Genomic DNA, 18449 nt, shown 5'->3' on the forward strand with positions numbered 1-18449 from the left:
GATAAATTTGTCCCAGTGAGGAAGATCCGAGAATGGTAGGGTGAAGGAACCATGGGTGACAAGTGAGGTGGAAAATCTAGTCAGGTGGAAGAAGGCAGCGTACATGAAGTTTAGGAAGCAAGGATCAGGTGGGTCTATTGAGGAATATAGGGAAGCAAGAAAGGAACTTAAGAAGGGGCTGAGAAGAGGAAGAAGGGGGCATGAGAAGGCATTGGTGAGTTGGGTAAAGGAAAACCCCAAGGCATTCTTCAGTGATGTGAAGAACAAAAGGATGACAAGAGTGAAGGTAGGACCGATTAGAGATAAAGGTGGGAAGATGTGCCTGGAGGCTGTGAAAGTGAGCGAGGTTCTCAATGAATACTTCTCTTCGGTATTCACCACTGAGAGGGAACTTGGTGACGGCAAGGACAATATGAGTGAGGTTGATGTTCTGGAGCATGTTGATATTAAGGAAGAGGAGGTGTTGGAGTTGTTAAAATACATTAGGACGGACAAGTCCCTGGGACCTGATGGAATATTCCCCAGGCTGCTCCATGAGGCAAGGGAAGAGATTGCTGAGCCTCTGGCTAGGATCTTTATGTCCTCGTTGTCTACGGGAATGGTACCGGAGGATTGGAGGGAGGCGAATGTTGTCCCCTTGTTCAAAAGTAGTAGGGATAGTCCAGGTAATTATAGACCAGTGAGCCTTACATTTGTGGTGGGAAAGCTGTTGGAAAAGATTCTTAGAGATAGGATATATGGGCATTTAGAGAATCATGGTCTGATCAGGGACAGTCAGCATGGCTTTGTAAAGGGCAGATCATGTCTAACGAGCCTGATAGAGTTCTTTGAGGAGGTGACCAGGTATATAGATAAGGGTAGTGCAGTGGATGTGATCTATATGGATTTTAGTAAGGCATTTGACAAGGTTTCACACGGTAAGCTTATTCAGAAAGTCAGAAGGCATGGGATCCAGGGAAGTTTGGCCAGGTGGATTCAGAATTGGCTTGCCTGCAGAAGGCAGAGGGTTGTGGTGGAGGGAGTACATTCGGATTGGAGGGTTGTGACTAGTGGTGTCCCACAAGGATGGGTTCTGGGACCTCTACTTTTTGTGATTTTTATTAAGGACCTGGATGTGGGGGTAGAAGGGTGGGTTGGCAAGTTTGCAGATGACACAAAGGTTGGTGGTGTTGTAGATAGTGTAGAGGATTGTCAAAGATTGCAGAGAGACATTGATAGGTTGCAGAAGTGGGCTAAGAAGTGGCAGATGGAGTTCAACCCGGAGAAGTGTGAGGTGGTACACTTTGGAAGGATTTACTTTGTACTCTGCCTTGAAGTAAATGGCAGGATACTTGGTAGTGTGGAGGAGCAGAGGGATCTCGGGGTACATGTCCACAGATTCCTGAAAGTTGCCTCACAGGTAGATAGGATAGTTAAGAAAGCTTATGGGGTGTTAGCTTTCATAAGTCGAGGGATAGAGTTTAAGAGTCGCGAGGTAATAATGCAGCTCTATAAAACTCTGGTTAGGCCACATTTGGAGTACTGTGTCCAGTTCTGGTCGCCTCACTATAGGAAGGATGTGGAAGCATTGGAAAGGGTACAGAGGAGCTTCACCAGGATGCTGCCTGGTTTAGAGAGTATGGATTATGATCAGAGATTAAGGGAGCTAGGGCCTTACTCTTTGGCGAGAAGGAGGATGAGAGGAGACATGATAGAGGTATACAAGGTATTAAAGGAATAGATAGAGTGGATAGCCAGCGCCTCCTCCCCAGGGCACCACTGCTCAGTACAAGAGGACATGGCTTTACGGTAACAGGTGGAAAGTTCAAGGGGGATATTAGAGGAAGGTTTTTTACTCAGAGAGTGGTTGGTGCATGGAATGCACTGCCTGAGTCGGTGGTGGAGGCAGATACACTCGTGAAATTTAAGAGACTACTAGACAGGTATATGGAGGAACTTAATATGGGGGGTTATATGGGAGCAGGGTTTGAAGGTTGGCACAACAATGTGGGCCGAATATTATGCTCTATGTCATAATATTGTGATTCATTCATTTTCTGACTTCTATTATTGTAAATGTGATCACTTCAATAAAAATTAGAGGCTAACTCTGTTCATTGAGTTTGATTGCTAGAAACAGGCTAATAAAAATCAGGTGCAGTTGTGTAGCCTACATTTACAATTTGTTTTGTTAAGTCTACATTTGTTTCTGCTAATGTTGGATTTCAAATGGCTTGTTAATGGAAAAGCTGTGGCTCCCAAAACAATCTTAGCCAAAATAGCATAGTTTTTTTTCTCTCTCTCATCACAACTTTCCTGTAGCCTACTATTGTAAGTTAATACCAATCATAAAAATAATGCTTGCTAGGCAGTCTTCTTTGTAAGAAATTAAATTCATTAAGTGAAACACCTTGTAGTTATAGCAGAGTCTGAGACACATGAGAGCAGGTTGAAATAACGAAGGCAACGAAAGCTGTGGGAGCACGCACACTTGGATTCGCGTGTGCACAACTGATCTGGCCCGCATGAAGTCGCATTTTGCCCAATCTGGCCCGTGACCTAAAATGAGTTTGACACCACTGACGTAAAGGCTATGTGGCATTTAGTAAGAGTGCAATCTGAAGAACTGTTTGAGAATGGAATTTTTGCTTTCATTTAATTTCAAACATACTTACATTCTTAAAAAAAATGCTCCATACCACCTCTTTCGTTTCCTAAATATTAGCTTAAGAAATGGAAGAGTAAGCTTGCCTACTTTAGAGAAGTGCTACAGTATACACTTGCAGATTTATATTTTAAATTCATATCATTAAGATCTTGAATTGTTCCATGTTACAACTCCTGTATTTACTAAGACTTCATTCTTTATGTCATCGGCTGTTTGAGATTTAAGTGATTTCTGTGTTTTCCACTGTTTTGCAACACAGTACACTGCTTGCTGTAGAGAATTAATGGCTGAACCTCTACACTTCACATGTTTATATCAGACATTTTAATGACTGTAGCTTCACATCATCAGAGGTTGTATTAACTTGATCTCAGCAAATCAGATCTACAATAACTGATGCAAACCAGGTACTTAACTGTGTAGTAGGAACAGCTCAGATGAATCCATTGTCTGTTTCTAGAAATCAAATGTATTCAGTGCAAAACATTCCTAATCAAAAATGTACACCCAAATACCCCAGATGATATGCTAGTGGAGCAATTAATGCTGTGTCCCTCTTGGTTCCAGGGACTTGAATTCAGTCCTGACTTTGAGTGCATTCTGTCTGGAACAGCTGTTTTCCAGATGATCATATTGGTTTCTCTGGGTGCTCCAATTTCCTCTAACATCACAAAGATTAAATAGCTAAGTTAATTAGCTGTTTTAAATTGCCCCTAGTGCTGGCAAGCCCAAAGTGATTGGGGGTGGGGAGGGGGCATGGTTAATGGGCATGAGAATGAAACATTGCAGAATGACATGAAATTGCTCTGCTGGAAGCTTTTGCAGACAGTGGGCTGAATGATAGCTTCATTAAAGATATAAGAAAAGGCAAAAACAATTCATGGATATATTCATTCCCTCCCATTTGCAAATTCTAGATAAATATTTTTTTTAAGACTTTTGACCTTTTGAGCTCCTAGATCTGAGGTTATTGTAATAAGGATTTTCATTATCTTTCCTAATAAAATCCTGAGGTTGCATCTGTTTGAAATGCCCCCATCCTCCTCTATGTTTGGGCCTTTGCCCTTCTGTTTTAAGCGGCTTGAACTTGATCTTTTGCTGAATCTGATCTGTTATGAGTATCATAAAAAAATTAAAGGAAATAGTTAATTTATTCAGTAATATGTCTACGTATGTCAGGTTTACCACATTGACTTCTAGTGAGATTATGAAAATAAAATTTTTACTGCAGGGGGCTGGGAACAAGAGCAGTGGGTTTCTGAGTAGAAGGATATAGGGGAAAGTAGAGCTTGGATCAAGTAAAGCTGAAATGAAGAGCAGGCAAGTCAAGTTACGTTAGCATAGCAGTTAACACAACACTATTACAGTTCAGCACACTCTGGAGTTTGGAGTTGAACTCTGGCACCAGCGCCATCTGTAAGGAGCTTGTATGTTCTCCCTGTAGCTGCGTTGGTTTCCTCCAGGTGCTCTGGATTCCTCCCACAATCCAGAGACACACCAGTTAGGTTAATTGGCCATTGTAAATTGTTGTGTGATTAGGCTAGTGTTAAATAGGTGGGTTGCTAGGTGATGCAACTTGAGGGTTAGAGGGGCCTGTCCTGCAAAGTATCTCTAAATAAAATAAATAACGTTTAATGAACAAGGTGGGACTGATAGAAGTGTGATCATTTCAATAGGAGTATTACAGATAGGGCAGTGAGAAGCTTTTGTTCATTCATGGAACTACAGTGTTGTAAACATTACAAATACTTTATTGAGGAAAAGGGCTTGATACATTCCAGGATTGGGGTGTTTCAGATATTGGAGGGAAAGGAGATGGGGGAATTGCAGTATTGATCAGGGAGAATGTCACAGCAGCAATTGGAGAGGCATCCTGCAGTGCTCATCTCATTTCGTAAGGAATTGTGGTAGACCTCAGGAATAAAAAAAGATGCTGTCATCATGAGGAAATTATACTATTCTTAATGGCCAGCAGGAGAGAGGAAAGAGTTGTCAACAGATTATGGAGGACAGAATAGTTGTAGTGGGTGACTTCAATTTCCACAACATTGACTAGGAGTCTTTACGACACAGGTTTGGAATAGGGCATAGTTTGTTGGGTGCATTAGGAGGATTTCTTAACAAAAGAACCACATATAACATTTAGGAATCTGAAATCAGACAAAGCCTGTGAAGGAAAAGAAGGAACCAGGAGAGAGATTCAAAATATGACTGAATGGTGCCACAACAACCTCTTATTCAATGTCTGTAAAACTAAGGAGCGGATTATTGACTTCGGGAAGAGGTAATCGGGTGTCCATGAGCTATTCCTCATCAGAGGTGGAGAGGGTCAGCAACTTCAGATTCCTTATTTCGGAGGATCTATCCTGGGCCCAGCACACAAGTACAATGAAGAAGAAAGCACGGCAGCACCTCTACTTTCCTAGGAGTTTGCAAAGATTTGGCGTGACATTTAAAATTTTGACAAACTTTTATAGATGTGTTGTGGAGAGTATATTGATTGGTTGCATCACAAAAAGTAGTGCATATCGAGTAAAGGTCTCCCCCACCATTGAGCACATCTACACAGTGTTGTTGCAGGAAAGCGTCGGGGTCCTCCACCACCCAGGTCATGCTCTCTGCTCACTGAAGCTCTCAGGAAGAAGGTACAGGAGCCTCGGGTCTCACCACCACCAGATTACCCCTCAACCATCAGGCCCTTGAACTAAAAGGGATAACTTCACTGAACTTCCCTTGCCCCATCGCTGAAATGTTCCCACTACCTATGGACTCACTTTCAAGGACTCTTCATTTCATGTTCTCAATATTTATTGCTTATTTACTTACTATTTCTTTTTGTATTTGTACAGTTTGTTGCCTTTTGCACAATGATTGAACTCCCAGTTCGTGTGGTTTTTCATTGATTCTATTATGGTTATACTTCTGTAGTGGATTTGAGTATGCCCACAAGAAAATGAATCTCAGGATAGTATATAGTAACATGTATGTGATAATAAATTTACTTTGAACTTTGAGAGAACTTAGCAGAGAGTCAGGAAAGATCAGGAGGGGCTGTGAAGTGTCCTTAGCAAGTAGGGTGTAAAGACATTTAGTACATATATTAAGAGCAAGAATGTACCTCGAGAGGCAGAAACACTGAAGGACAAAGGGAGGAATTTACGTTTAAAGTCAGGGGAAGTGGGTGGGTTATTAAATGAGTACTTTCCATCTGTAATTACTGGGAGAAGGGCATGAATGTAGTGAGATTGATGGGGAAAGATTATGTTCATATTTTAGGCCATATTGATGTCAAGAAGGAGATGGTGTTGGAGCACATTTAAAAACATCAGGTTAGATAAGTTCCAAAGGCCTAATTAGATTCATCCCAAGTTATTAAGAGATGAGATTTGCTGGGGCCTTAAGGCATAACTTTTTATCATCTTTAGTCAGAGGACTGGAGAGCAGCCAAAGATGTTCCTCTTTAAGACGAGCAATGGAAACGAAACAGGAAATTATAGGCCAGCAAACCTCTATCAGTGTTGGAGAAATTATTGAAAAAGATACTTGTGGATAGAATCTATTCTCATCTAGAAAAGCATGGCTTTGTGCAGAGGATATGTTTACATTTTTTTAAGGAAGTGACAAAGATGATTGAGGACAAATCTGTAAGTCATTTTAGAATTTTGAAGAAATAGATCCGGTAGTAACATTGTTGTAGCAGAGTATCCATATATATAGTAAATACTATGGTTTATGTAAGCAAATTTCATATTATAAGTGTATGACAACCAGTATTGCCAGTCAGTTTGAAGCATTGGTGTAGAGAAATTGGGTTAATTTCCTGATGAGCGGTTTTTTTGTGGCATTTTGTAAAATAAGACACACGGTATCCTAATTTTTTTTTTTGGAAATGAGTTGTCAATGAAATCTCAGATAATTTAAACTTCAAAACTGTGAGAATGATCTGACATAGAAGAACTATAAAATGGAGTTAAAAATATCCAAAAACATGACATAATTAGAACTAGAGTTGTGAAGGAAAGTAGGCTTATTTATTGGTCTTGGCTGTATTAGACATGAGCAGTTATACTTTTTGTAAATAGAAGTCCATTAAGCAAAAAGGTTGCATTCGTGACTGAGATACTTGTTTTTTAAATTTCTTTACAGAATCTCATTCCTTGGTATCATCCATCTGAGGAACAAATATAGTCAGATTATAGATATTGATCTTTGTTTATCTTCAGTGGTGATAACTTTGTACATCTGGTGAAATTTTAGCATTTTAAAATACAATGCTTTTTTATATAAATCAGTACTGTATTTGCCCAAAATAATTTTGCTTCCAGCAAAATCAGAAATCCTGAATGCACCTGCATTCAAATTTTATGTTTGTTCTTGTTCTGTATATTAGGACTAGAAATCTTCAATTGTCTTGATTTGTAAATGCTAAGGGGTAAATTTACATGCAGTATGTCGTACTCTCAGTGAGGAGACATGTTTAAATTAGGGTCAACCAAAGAAAGAACTTCAGCATAATAGCATCAAATCATCAAGCTTCAATCATTACACTGGTGAATTTTATCTGTAATTTATGCTTACTATGACTTTTTTTTTCTCAAGAATTATACTGGAGCAGCTATTTCATGTTGAGTTGAGATAAAATAAAATTTCTTCTTTACATTGGTATTGAAAATTAATTGCAATTTTATCAATTTTTGTAAATAGAAATCCATTAACCAAGAAGGTTGCACTTTTGATTGAGATATTTGTTTTTGCCCATTTTTGTGTCGTTTTAGAGACGCAAAATCTTTTTTTTATTGGATGTTCATCTATTTGTGTTTTCATCCACTTGTAACTCGTTTCCTTCATACTTGGAGTTTCATTTGTTCATTATGTGTTGTGTCATATGACATGAGTGTTCATGGTCTTTCCGTGACCATGATTGTTCCTGGCAATTTTTTCTATAGAAGTGGCTTGCCTTTGCCACCTTCTGGGCAGTGTTTTTTACAAAACTGGTGACCCCAGCGATTATCAATACTCTTAAGAAGATCGTCTGCTTGGTGTCAGTGGCCACATAACCAGGATATGATATAAACTCACTGCTCATACGATCATCCACCACCTGCTCCCATAGCTTCATGTGACCCAGATTTGGGGGAGGGGGGCGCTGGGGTTTAAGCAGGTGCTACACATTGCAGGCTAGTGGAGGGAGGGAGGGCCTTACACTTCCTTTGGTAGAGACGTATCTCCACTCCACCATCTCCTTTGCAGTATTCCATTCTTAAAAACTTGATAAAATGTGTGGTGTCAGATTGAAAGACCTATATTAAGACAGCAGTAAGACACTTTCAAGGTAAAATAGGCTGCAGATGCTGGAATCTAGAACAAAAACAGAAAACCTGGCAGAAAGTGTTTGGTCAGTATTTTAGATTGAGACCCTACATCAGGACTGAGAGGGAACAGGAACAATTGCTAGGATTTAGCTGTGACCAGCAGTTGGATAAAGGCTGGTAGGTGATTGAGGGGGATTCTAATGGAGTTTAATGGGGGCGGAGATGATGGTTAGATAGAAGCAGGTGTGGTCGAGAGGATAGGAAGACTGAACAATAGGAGAAGGAAACTAGCTAGATACGAGTGTTAGTCACTGTAAGTGTACGCACGCACATACAGACACCCACCCCTGCCCATTAACTCCTCCCCATATTCAGCCCCTTCACTCTCATTATCTAGTTCCACGTGCCCATCTCAACAACTTATGCCTTTTGCCTCCTTGGGTGTTGGTTGACCTGAGCTTAACTGTTTTGTTTTTGTTCTGTGTCTTTGTTCTAAAGTGGATTATTTACTTATTTCAATATTCAGTGATGTAAAAATAACTTCTGTTATAATTTTCAAGAATGATGTATTCCTAACATATTCATTTAAATCAGATATTTTTAAGAGATTTCATGCCATTCATGTTGCCTATGATGATGTGTTTAACTTAGCCAGACAACTCTAGGACTGAGTTAATTATTTCACCAGAAAGTTTTAGTTATGAACACTTCTCTCCTGCTGTAGACTCAAAAGGTAGTGCACAAAATCCTATCTAGAAAAAACAAAACCTGCATCAGCTAAAGACAAGATAGACGGTAAGTAGCCTGGTAGGCATAAGAAAGGGTGAGAATTAGGGCTGTACCTTAATCAGATGATGGAATAACTTGTAAAGGTGGTGAAAAACCTCATTTGAGGCCAAGGTTTTCGTTGGAGGCCTTGGTGGGTTTTAGGATAAGCAGCCGCCTCAGGTTTTAATGAATGAGCCTAAAGCAGTACTAGAGGTGAAGTTGGGGGAGGAGCAATCAAAGCCTAAATAGGGACTTAACCTGACACAAGTCTGACACCTCTTTTGCAACACAAAACATGGTTGTTCCAAGGATTGCTTATTCTAAGGTTTTATGAAAATGTTTCACACCACCGTATGTATCAATAGCTCAGAAATTATGTTAGGATGTAAGAAGGGCTTGCGCCCATTTGAACTTCTGAAGTGATACAAGATGTCCTTGAAATAGTCTTTATTGCATATCTGAAAAAATATCAATTCTCAGTTTCACAATACTGAAAAAGTGCTTAGCTTAGCAATGAATAAAGGTTTATCTATCTAGGAATGTTCAATTAATGCATTTCAGTTTCTTCATGCAACAAAACTGAATAATTGTTTTCACTTTACTAGAGTAGGAAGAAATGGCAGCAGTTCTGACTGTCTGTGATTGTAGAGCAGGGAGTAGTTTGAAGTAAGTGGTTGTGGTTCAGTGATTTCTGCTGCTTCATTCTCCCCACCACAGGTGTTCAAGCAACCCTCACTCCCTGCTGCTGTGCCATCTTCATCTTTAGCACATACTCAATAGCCTGTCCACCTGTTTAAGCTCAGTTGAGTCAAGTGCAGTTGCTGCAAGTTCTTTAACTTTCCTCAATGTGTGCACTGGCATGGTTCCTGTGAGATTTTCATTTTATGGCCGTGAGATTCCAAAATATTAAAAACAGTCCATGGGAAACTTAGCCACTCATTAAGACTTGGCATGTATATAATGCTAAGAGACATGTTTTTAGTAAGTTAATTTGTGAAGTTTTTAAAAGTTAGTTTACACTAAAATTGAAGTAAATTATAGACTTAATGGATCTGAACTTTATCAAAATTGTAATTGCTGTTACTACAACATGTTATATGGGTACTTGGTGTTTAAAAATGTACCATATCTCTTCATTCCTTCAAGCCAGTATTCAGTAAAGTTACTGGTCTGAGATATTGGCATCAAATCTCAATGAGCAATTTAATATTTGCTCATTTCTTCCAATTTTTTTTTAAAGTTTGTTATCCTTTAAATCACATGCGACCGGGTTTGTAGTTTACTAATCGTATTTGGTTAACTGCCAAACAGGAACATTAGCAAGACTTGATAGAAAATCTTTAGTCATCATTTTCAACACACTTCACATCATCATTTTTGTTTATTTTAAGCACACTACTCTATAACAAGTGGAAAGCAATTTTTTATTCCATCACACCATCTTCAGTGTGAGAAAGTGCTTTAAATTATTGCGTTTAATATATTGACCTTTACCTAGGCATGTCAGATGATTGTTGTTTCTGCATTCAGCCATTCCTGGCCAGGTTACACACATCTCTCACATTGCTACATTACCTGGTGTATATGTGAATCTAACATGACTTGCATAGCTAACTCCAGAGAGCTGACATTATGCTTTTCCTTTTAGAAGGCCCAGCCAACATTTTCCTTTCAATACGTATAGAATTTAATGGCTGACCTTTATATTTCAAAAGTGTGTGTGTGTATATATACATATAGCATTTTCAGTATTTACTTGCTCTATATTTATATAAACTTACTCAAATTGTCATATAAAGCCTATCTTGTTACATTGATGTTCTTCGCTGGTGTGTCTTCAGACCCATAGGAATATCTTCTAAAATAGTTCATCAAGCCAATTTATTTAAGGGGCAATTAGTCCCAAGCAAAATTGTTCATCCCTAAAAACAAAGTGATTGAATCTGAAATGTGTTTGGTCCTTGTCTTCAGAGGCTGCATTTGTCTTCTTAAAAACGGGAAAACTAGTAAATGGCCTTTTTTTTTGTGTGTGTAGTGGCTGAATTGTGATCATTGGTAAACATTTTCATCTTGTATTCATTTCACAACTACACTAGGTCACAATCTTACCCAGAATTCATGGATACATTTTGGTTGTGATTATCAGCATGAAAACAAACCGATTTATTTCAATTTAGTGACACAGTGATACAGCTAGCAGAGCTGCCTCCTCATAGCACTACTGGCCTAAGCTCAATTCTATGGAGGCGAATGGACACTCAGTGTTCCATAAATGCTGACTGACCAGCTAAGTGCCTCCAGCTTTTCATGCATTGTTCCAGATTCCAGCATTTGTTGTCTCCTGTGGTCCCAGGTTTGATTCTGATCTCCATTGCTGTCTGCTTAGAATTAGCTCATTTTTCCTGTCACTGCATTATTTCTTATGGCTACTTCAGATTTCTCCACATCCCAACGCTATGTGGCTTGGTAGATTGGACATGCTACGTTGTTCCTAGAGCATGGTGGAGCAGTAGAACTTGTGGGTATGGTGGCAGTAGGTTGGTTTGAAGGAAATCTTGGGAAAATAAAATAAGATAAATGTAACTCAGTATTTCATGGTTGGCACATACAATGTAGGCCAAAGGGCCTATTTCTGTGCTGTATGACTCTAGTTTTTTGATCTAATTGCAGTACCTGCACATTCCAACCAATGATAAACAGAATATGATTAACTAAACTGGCATAAGTATGTATCAGACAGATAAATGGTTTTTGTTTTCTACTTGATGATCAATTTCTCTATTAAGCCATACAAAAAGGTGTTCTTACTTTTGGAAATGAAACTTAACATCTGTTATATCCTTATTTTTAGGTTAAAAATAAAGCAATTCCACAATTCGCTGAGAAAATTCCTGCTTGATCATAAGGAAGAACGACTTGGGGGGGGGGGAAATCTGAGGTGCTTTTTTTTGCAAGTCAAGGTGTAGATTATACACCAGAATAGAAGAACAAATCAAGTTTCACAAGAAACCGTCTTTTTATTTTTCCAGTGCAATTAATCTTGGTTATTTTTCAAGGAAAAATGATGCATGGTATCCTGGGTTTTGAGAAAACAAAATCAATGCAAGATAATTCTCTTCAAGCACCAGCTCATTCAAGTTCTGTTTCTTCTGACTCCAGTGAAGCTGAAAACTACTTGTATGAAAATCCTGAGGAAATTAAAACTTCCAAAGTTCCACAAACCCAATGCAAGAGATGGGTGACAGATAGAAAACAAACACATAAAGAAAGTCATGTTAGATCAAACCTGTGCTCTGTTGATAAACCCTCATTAAGAAAGAATACAAGCAAAGTCACCGGGTTGAACAAACAACGACATAATAAAAGATGGAAAAAGTCTTCAAAAGTTGGAGGTAGAAAAAGTACAGATTTGAACATAGCACCTGAGCCAAAGTTTAAGGACCATGGGCAGGAGTTCAAAGAAGAACCACAGTGGTATACAGAGCCACTGTCAGACAATGTAACCTGTAATAATCTGAAAAGTAAATTAGAAACTGCTTACAAGAGTAGTTTACCTTCATTTGATGCTGAGCTGTTAGAAAAGTTGCCAGCATCCATTCGGGATCTGTGTATTGATGACAGTTGTCCTCAAGATCATCTCTGGACAGGTGCATTTGTTGATGGTCACTTTGTAGATTTACCAACATTACTTGATAAAACAGAGCTCAGTGAGATTTTAGATTGTTCTAAATCAAACTCTGATTCCTTAGTTAATCTTGAAAAGTCAGTGGATCTCTTCTGTGAAGAAGATGCTAATCAATCCTTGGTGGATTCTTGTGGCTTTGATTTCAAAAAAGAAAATGAAATCCTTAACATTGGAAGGAAAAATGAAGATCAAGTGCAGTTTCAAGGAGAACATAATGTAATATTAGATGGATTACCTTTGAATATCTGGGAGGATGGCTCAACAGTGGGTGGACTAGAAAGGAGTTCTCCATTGGCTATATCCAGTACAAACCAGCTTGGTTCTGATCATGTAAAATTGTGGTTATCATCCACTACCAGTTCATCTTTAATTAATAAGACAGGAATTGAACCATTTTGCAAAGACACTATTCTCTTGTCAGACAAGGACGATGGCTGGCCTGATCGCTCGGATGCCAGTGAAACACAACCATATTTTTCAGTTATAACAGATCAGAATGATGCTCTATTTTCTTGTGAAAGTAATCGGCAAAGTGAGAATCCTTCATCACTAGAATCTCAAACTTCAGTGTTAAATGCCACTAAAGATAAGGATTCAATTCAAAATGAAACTACTTTTTCAAATATATTCAAAGAAGACTGTGGTTCTTGGTCAGTTTTGTGTAAATCTAATAATAAAATGTCCCCTTTCACTTTAAGAAATATTGATTCAGTAACATTTCCTATTGAATTAAATGTAAACATGACAACTGGCATCCCAACTGCTTGCTCAGAGGATGACCTACTTAGTTTGCTACCTGGCAGTGAGTATCTACAGTTAGATGACAGCTTTTTAATTGAACTTCCAGTCATGACTTCAAAAGAAAAAATGGACATCACAAAATATAATAATCAAGCAGACAAGATTGAAACAGGAAAATGGAATCCAATTTTTGGAATTTGTCATGAGAGCCTTTCTGAAAAGAAGGACAATTTAAATGCCAGAATAATTGAAGAGATATGGAAAGCTACACCAGAGGAAGATAAAGCAGCACCTTCCCAGGATGGGATAAATACTGACAAATGCCGCATTTGTTCCTTAGGAAAAGACACACCTATGAAACATGTGAATATTACAAAACTTAAATGCCCTCTCCAAACATCGGAAAGTAATTTTTGGGAGGATGAACTAGGAAACACCCAAATTTTGGATTCTACAAAAGTTGACATCACGATGCACTGTTGTGAGTGGAAAACTGGTTCTGATCATACTGATACTTCAGTTACAGGGAACATTCAACATTCAATGAGTAACACAAAACGAAGTGGATTTCCATCTTCTGAGAATACCTTTCTGAAACCTACAGTAACTCCTAGTACATTGCAGCCCAGTAGCTTTACTGCAGATTTAAAGTCCATGATAAACTGTGATTTTCAACAAAATGGTAATGAAGAATCTATAGAACAAAACATAATTAATGACATTTCTATAGTCTTACCTGAAGACCTGTGGGGAAATTTAAATGATTATCTAAATGACTTCACAGAGCCAAGTGAAAATTCCTTCCTCCCCTTTGAGCTCAATTGTTCTGTTCCACAAATGCTTAGTCTGACCAGTACATTAGAAATTGACAATGGCAAGATGAATCAACAACCCAGCACTATATCCCAAGTCAGTTCAGATTTAATAATAACCAACAATGAAAAATTACAGAGTCCAGTACATCAAGACCATATCAGCATAGCTACACAGACCCTTTATCCCACCTCAGAACAATTATTTACAAAAGAAGTGGTTCTTACACGATTGCAGGACAATCCTGTTCAAAACTCAGAATGTAATGTTTCCCAACATCAATGTGGTTCTGAAGTAATATCTCATTCTATTTCTGTGTTAAATAAACAGAAATCTAAACGTAGCAGAATTTCTAAACAAGACACACAGAGTCATCAAATGGAGTGTGAAGTGAAATTCAATAAAGAGACTGATCAGGATAAAAGCAGTTTAATATCAGTGGATGCTGATGGAGATGAACTGAAAATTTTCCAGGGAAGGTTACAGGAAAGGCATCCAGAACATGGGGATTCTAAGGTGCCTCAGCAAATAGCAAATCTTAATGTTTGTGCTTCCAACTCAACAATGAAAGTAGAAGATGATCTACAGCATTTAGAAAATAAAGATGACCATGAAGTGTGTCAGGAAAGTTGTTCTTTTTTGTGCAGTAATTTAGAGGTATGTAAATTTATTTTTTTAATTATTCATTATCTATTTAATGCTTACAATATTATTTTGATTTAAGTTGTCTGAATCTAAATTCAATTCTTGTTATTAATCAAAATTATCAACAGTATACTGGTTCTGTAATGTTTGAATAAGTGCAGAAAACCTGAAAGACTTTAATAAAATGTTTCATTTGTTTAAGTTAAATGCATGCATTTATTAAGAAGTTGACACTAAGATAGCTTGTAAATGTAGGCTGACAGTTCCTAAGGTTTAGAGGCAGCTCAAAATGTTCCATCTGGGTTGCCTCCAACCTGATGGCATGAACATCAATTCCTCAAACTTCCGGTAATTACCCTCACCCCCCTCACCATTCCTGTGTCTCCCCACCCACCCCCCCCAACATTATCTCTTTACCTACACATTATCTCCCTTGGTTTTCCTCCCCCTTCCTTTTCTTCCATGGTCTTTTGTCCTCTCCTGTTAGGTTCCCCCTTCTCCAGTCCTTTACCTCTTACCAATCAACTTCCCAGCTCCTTACTTCATCACTCTCTCTCACCCAGTTTCACCTAACACCTACCGCCTTGTACTACTTCCGCCCCTTAACCGACTTTCTTAATCTGACTTCTTTCTTTCCATTCCTGATGAAAGATCTCGGCCCAAAATATCGACTGTTCGCTCTTTTCCATAGATGCTGCCAGACCTGCTGAGTTCCTCCAGCATTTTGTGTGTGTGTGTGTGTGTGTGTGTGTGTGTGTGTGTGTGTGTGTTGCTTCCTTTTTCAGAATTTGATTACAACCTGACTAATTAGAACTACAATCAGTAGTTACAGAGTTGAAGCAGCAGCGTATTAGCAGCTTCCATCTGCTGCTCTACCATACAATCACGTATTCAATTTCCAAATACCACTATCCAGCATCATTTACCACTTGCATTTGTTGAAGCATCTGCCATTGGTGTTTATAGAACTGTTAGCAGAGTTCAAGGATCTTAATTTTTCTTGACTCTCAATTACATTGACAGGCAGTATAGTTCTGAATTATGTAGGCAAGATGTAGTTTAGATGCATTCAGTTGAATAAAGTCTTAACTGTGCTGTAAATATGTATGCTTATAAATGTATTGTGTATTAGATTTTCCAAATTAAGTTGTACAAAAAAATGTTCATCTAGGTTTCTCTACCTGAATCAGAAAGACACAATGAATATCTCGGAGAAAACTGTTGCCCACTTCATGAAGACCACCTTTCCGCAAAAAATGCCGGTTAGTAGTAACTTGGCAGGTTTGTCAGTCTATTCATTTTTTAATATAACATTTGGTGAGTAAATGTCTAGATTTTCAATAGATAGTGTTTAATGCAAAATTATACAAATTATGGAACCACAATGGAAAATAACTGGCACCATTTTAAAAAGCCTGCAAGAACCAAAGATTTTGTAGTATATGACTTTAACATAGAAAATTACAGCATAGTACAGGCTGGTCCACAATGTTATGCTGACCTTTTAACCTACTCTAAGATCAATCTAACCCTTCCCTGTCACATAGCCTTCCAATTTTCTATCATCCGTGTGCCTAAGAGGATCTTAAATGTCCCTAATGTATCTGATTCTATCACCACCACTGGCAGTGTGTTCAACCCACCCACAGCTCTGTGTTTTTTTAAAAAAAAAAAAAAAAAATTATTTGCCTCTGACATGCCCCCTATAATTTCCTTAAAATCATACCCCTTGCACATTAGCTACTTCCACCTGGGAAAAATGTATCTGGCTGTCCACTCGATCTGTGCCTCTTAGCATCTTGTACACCTCTATGAAGTCACCTTTCATCCTCCTTTGGTCCAAAGAGCAAAGCCCTAGCTCACTTATGTGACATGCTCACCATTTGAGGCAGCATCCTGGTAAATTGCTTCTACACCCTCTCTAAAGCTTCTTTGTGAAAGGTTAAGTTGCAAAACTTTATTTCTAAAGGTCATATATCACGAAGGGCCCCATCTACAAAGCAGTTACTAAACCTTTACAAAACATGCTGTGACTGAAATATTACCTATATTTGTGATTTAAGGCCTTAGTTAAAAGATGCTACTGATTTAGTAGAACAGTATCAAGGTTAAATGATTTTAGTTACATGGAGAGTGTGGTAGTAATATTCTTAGAGAAAAGTTCTTGGAGCAGAGGTTGATTTGGTGGATATGTTTGAGATGTGATGTGATGAAAACTTCCTCTGGCAGGATATTAACAGTGGATAGGGGTAGTAAGGTTTAAAAAAAAGTATTTGATTACCTACAGAGATAAAGATCTGAAATTTTTTTTTATTTGTTCACTAACACAGCCAAGACTGACCAATGGCTGCTTCCTATACTGTATGATTCTGTGAGAATAAGCTGTTTCTTGCAGAGTATCAACATTGTTTTTATTTTAGTTCTCACAAACCAATTATAGTTGCTCATTGTCAGTTAAACCCATCAAGAACATAGAACAGTATAGTACAAGCACTTCAGCCCATGATGTTATGCTATCCTTTTAACTTACTCTAGGGTCAATCTGTGCCAAAGATATCACCAATCTAACGCTTTCCTCCACATAGCCCTCCATTTCATCCATGTGCCTACTTAAGGAGCTCTTAAATCTCCCTAATATAGTTGGGTGCAACAGTTTGGGCACCCCTGGTCAAAATTTCTGTTACTGTGAATAGTTAAGCGAGTAAAAGATGACCTGATTTCCAAAAGGCATAAAGTTAAAGATGGCACATTTCTTTAATATTTTAAGCAAGATTACTTTTTTATTTCCATCTTTTACAGTTTCAAAATAACAAAAAGTGAAAATGGCCCGAAGCAAAGGTTTGGGCACCCTGCATGGTCAGTACTTAGTAACACCCCTTTTGGCAAGTATCACAGCTTGTAAACACTTTCTGTAGCTAGCTAAGATTCTTTCAATTCTTGTTTGGGGGATTTTCGCCCATTCTTCCTTGCAAAAGGCTTCCAGTTCTGTGAGATTCTTGGGCCGTCTTGCATGCACTGCTCTTTTGAGGTCTATCCATAGATTTTCGATGACGTTTAGGTCAGGGGACTGTGAGGGCCATGGCAAAACCTTCTGTATGCGCCTCTTGAGGTAGTCCATTGTGGATTTTGAGGTGTGTTTAGGAACATTATCCTGTTGTAGAAGCCATCCTCTTTTCATCTTCAGCTTTTTTACAGACAGTGTGATGTTTGCTTCCAGAATTTGCTGGCATTTAATTAAATTCATTCTTCCCTCTACCAGTGAAATGTTCCCCGTGCCACTGGCTGCAACACAAGCCCAAAGCATGATCGATCCACCCCTCTGCTTAACAGTTGGAGAGGTGTTCTTTTCATGAAATTCTGCACCCTTTTTTCTCCAAACATACCTTTGCTCATTTCGGCCAAAAAGTTCTATTTTAACTTCATCAGCCCACAGAACTTGTTTCCAAAATGCATCAGCCTTGTTTAGATGTTCCTTTGCAAACTTCTGACACTGAATTTTGTGGTGAGGACGCAGGAAAGGTTTTCTTCTGATGACTCTTCCATGAAGGTCATGTTTGTGCAGGTGTCGCTGCACAGTAGAACAGTGTACCACCACTCCAGAGTCTGCTAAATCTCCCTGAAGGTCTTTTGCAGTCAAATGGGGGTTTTGATTTGCCTTTTTAGCAATCCTACGAGCAGTTCTCTTGGAACATTTTCGTAGTCTTCCAGATCTTAACTTGACCTCCACCATCCCTGTTAACTGCCACTAATTACATTACGAACTGAGGAAACGGCACCTGAAAACACTTTGCTATCTTCTTATAGCCTTCTCCTGCTTTGTGGGCATCATTTATTTTAA

At 38.6% G+C, this 18449-nt stretch overlaps 1 protein-coding gene across 4 annotated transcripts in view; it reads left to right on the plus strand.

Annotated features, from left to right (window-relative positions):
- The window catches only part of LOC140200417 (uncharacterized protein KIAA0232-like), a 56016-nt gene that overhangs the window by 24989 nt on the left and 12578 nt on the right, over nucleotides 1–18449 (plus strand). For 2 of the 4 annotated variants that reach the window (XM_072263711.1, XM_072263710.1), the window contains 2 exons: nucleotides 11579–14623; nucleotides 15783–15873. In XM_072263711.1, the coding sequence (XP_072119812.1) occupies nucleotides 11789–14623; nucleotides 15783–15873 (2926 nt within the window). In that variant the 5' untranslated portion in view covers nucleotides 11579–11788. The remainder of the gene's footprint in view (nucleotides 1–11578; nucleotides 14624–15782; nucleotides 15874–18449) is intronic. The other 2 variants (XM_072263709.1, XM_072263713.1) reach the window with 2 other exon arrangements.

Source organism: Mobula birostris, chromosome 7 (genome assembly GCF_030028105.1).
Source record: "Mobula birostris isolate sMobBir1 chromosome 7, sMobBir1.hap1, whole genome shotgun sequence".
NCBI lineage: Eukaryota > Metazoa > Chordata > Chondrichthyes > Myliobatiformes > Myliobatidae > Mobula > Mobula birostris.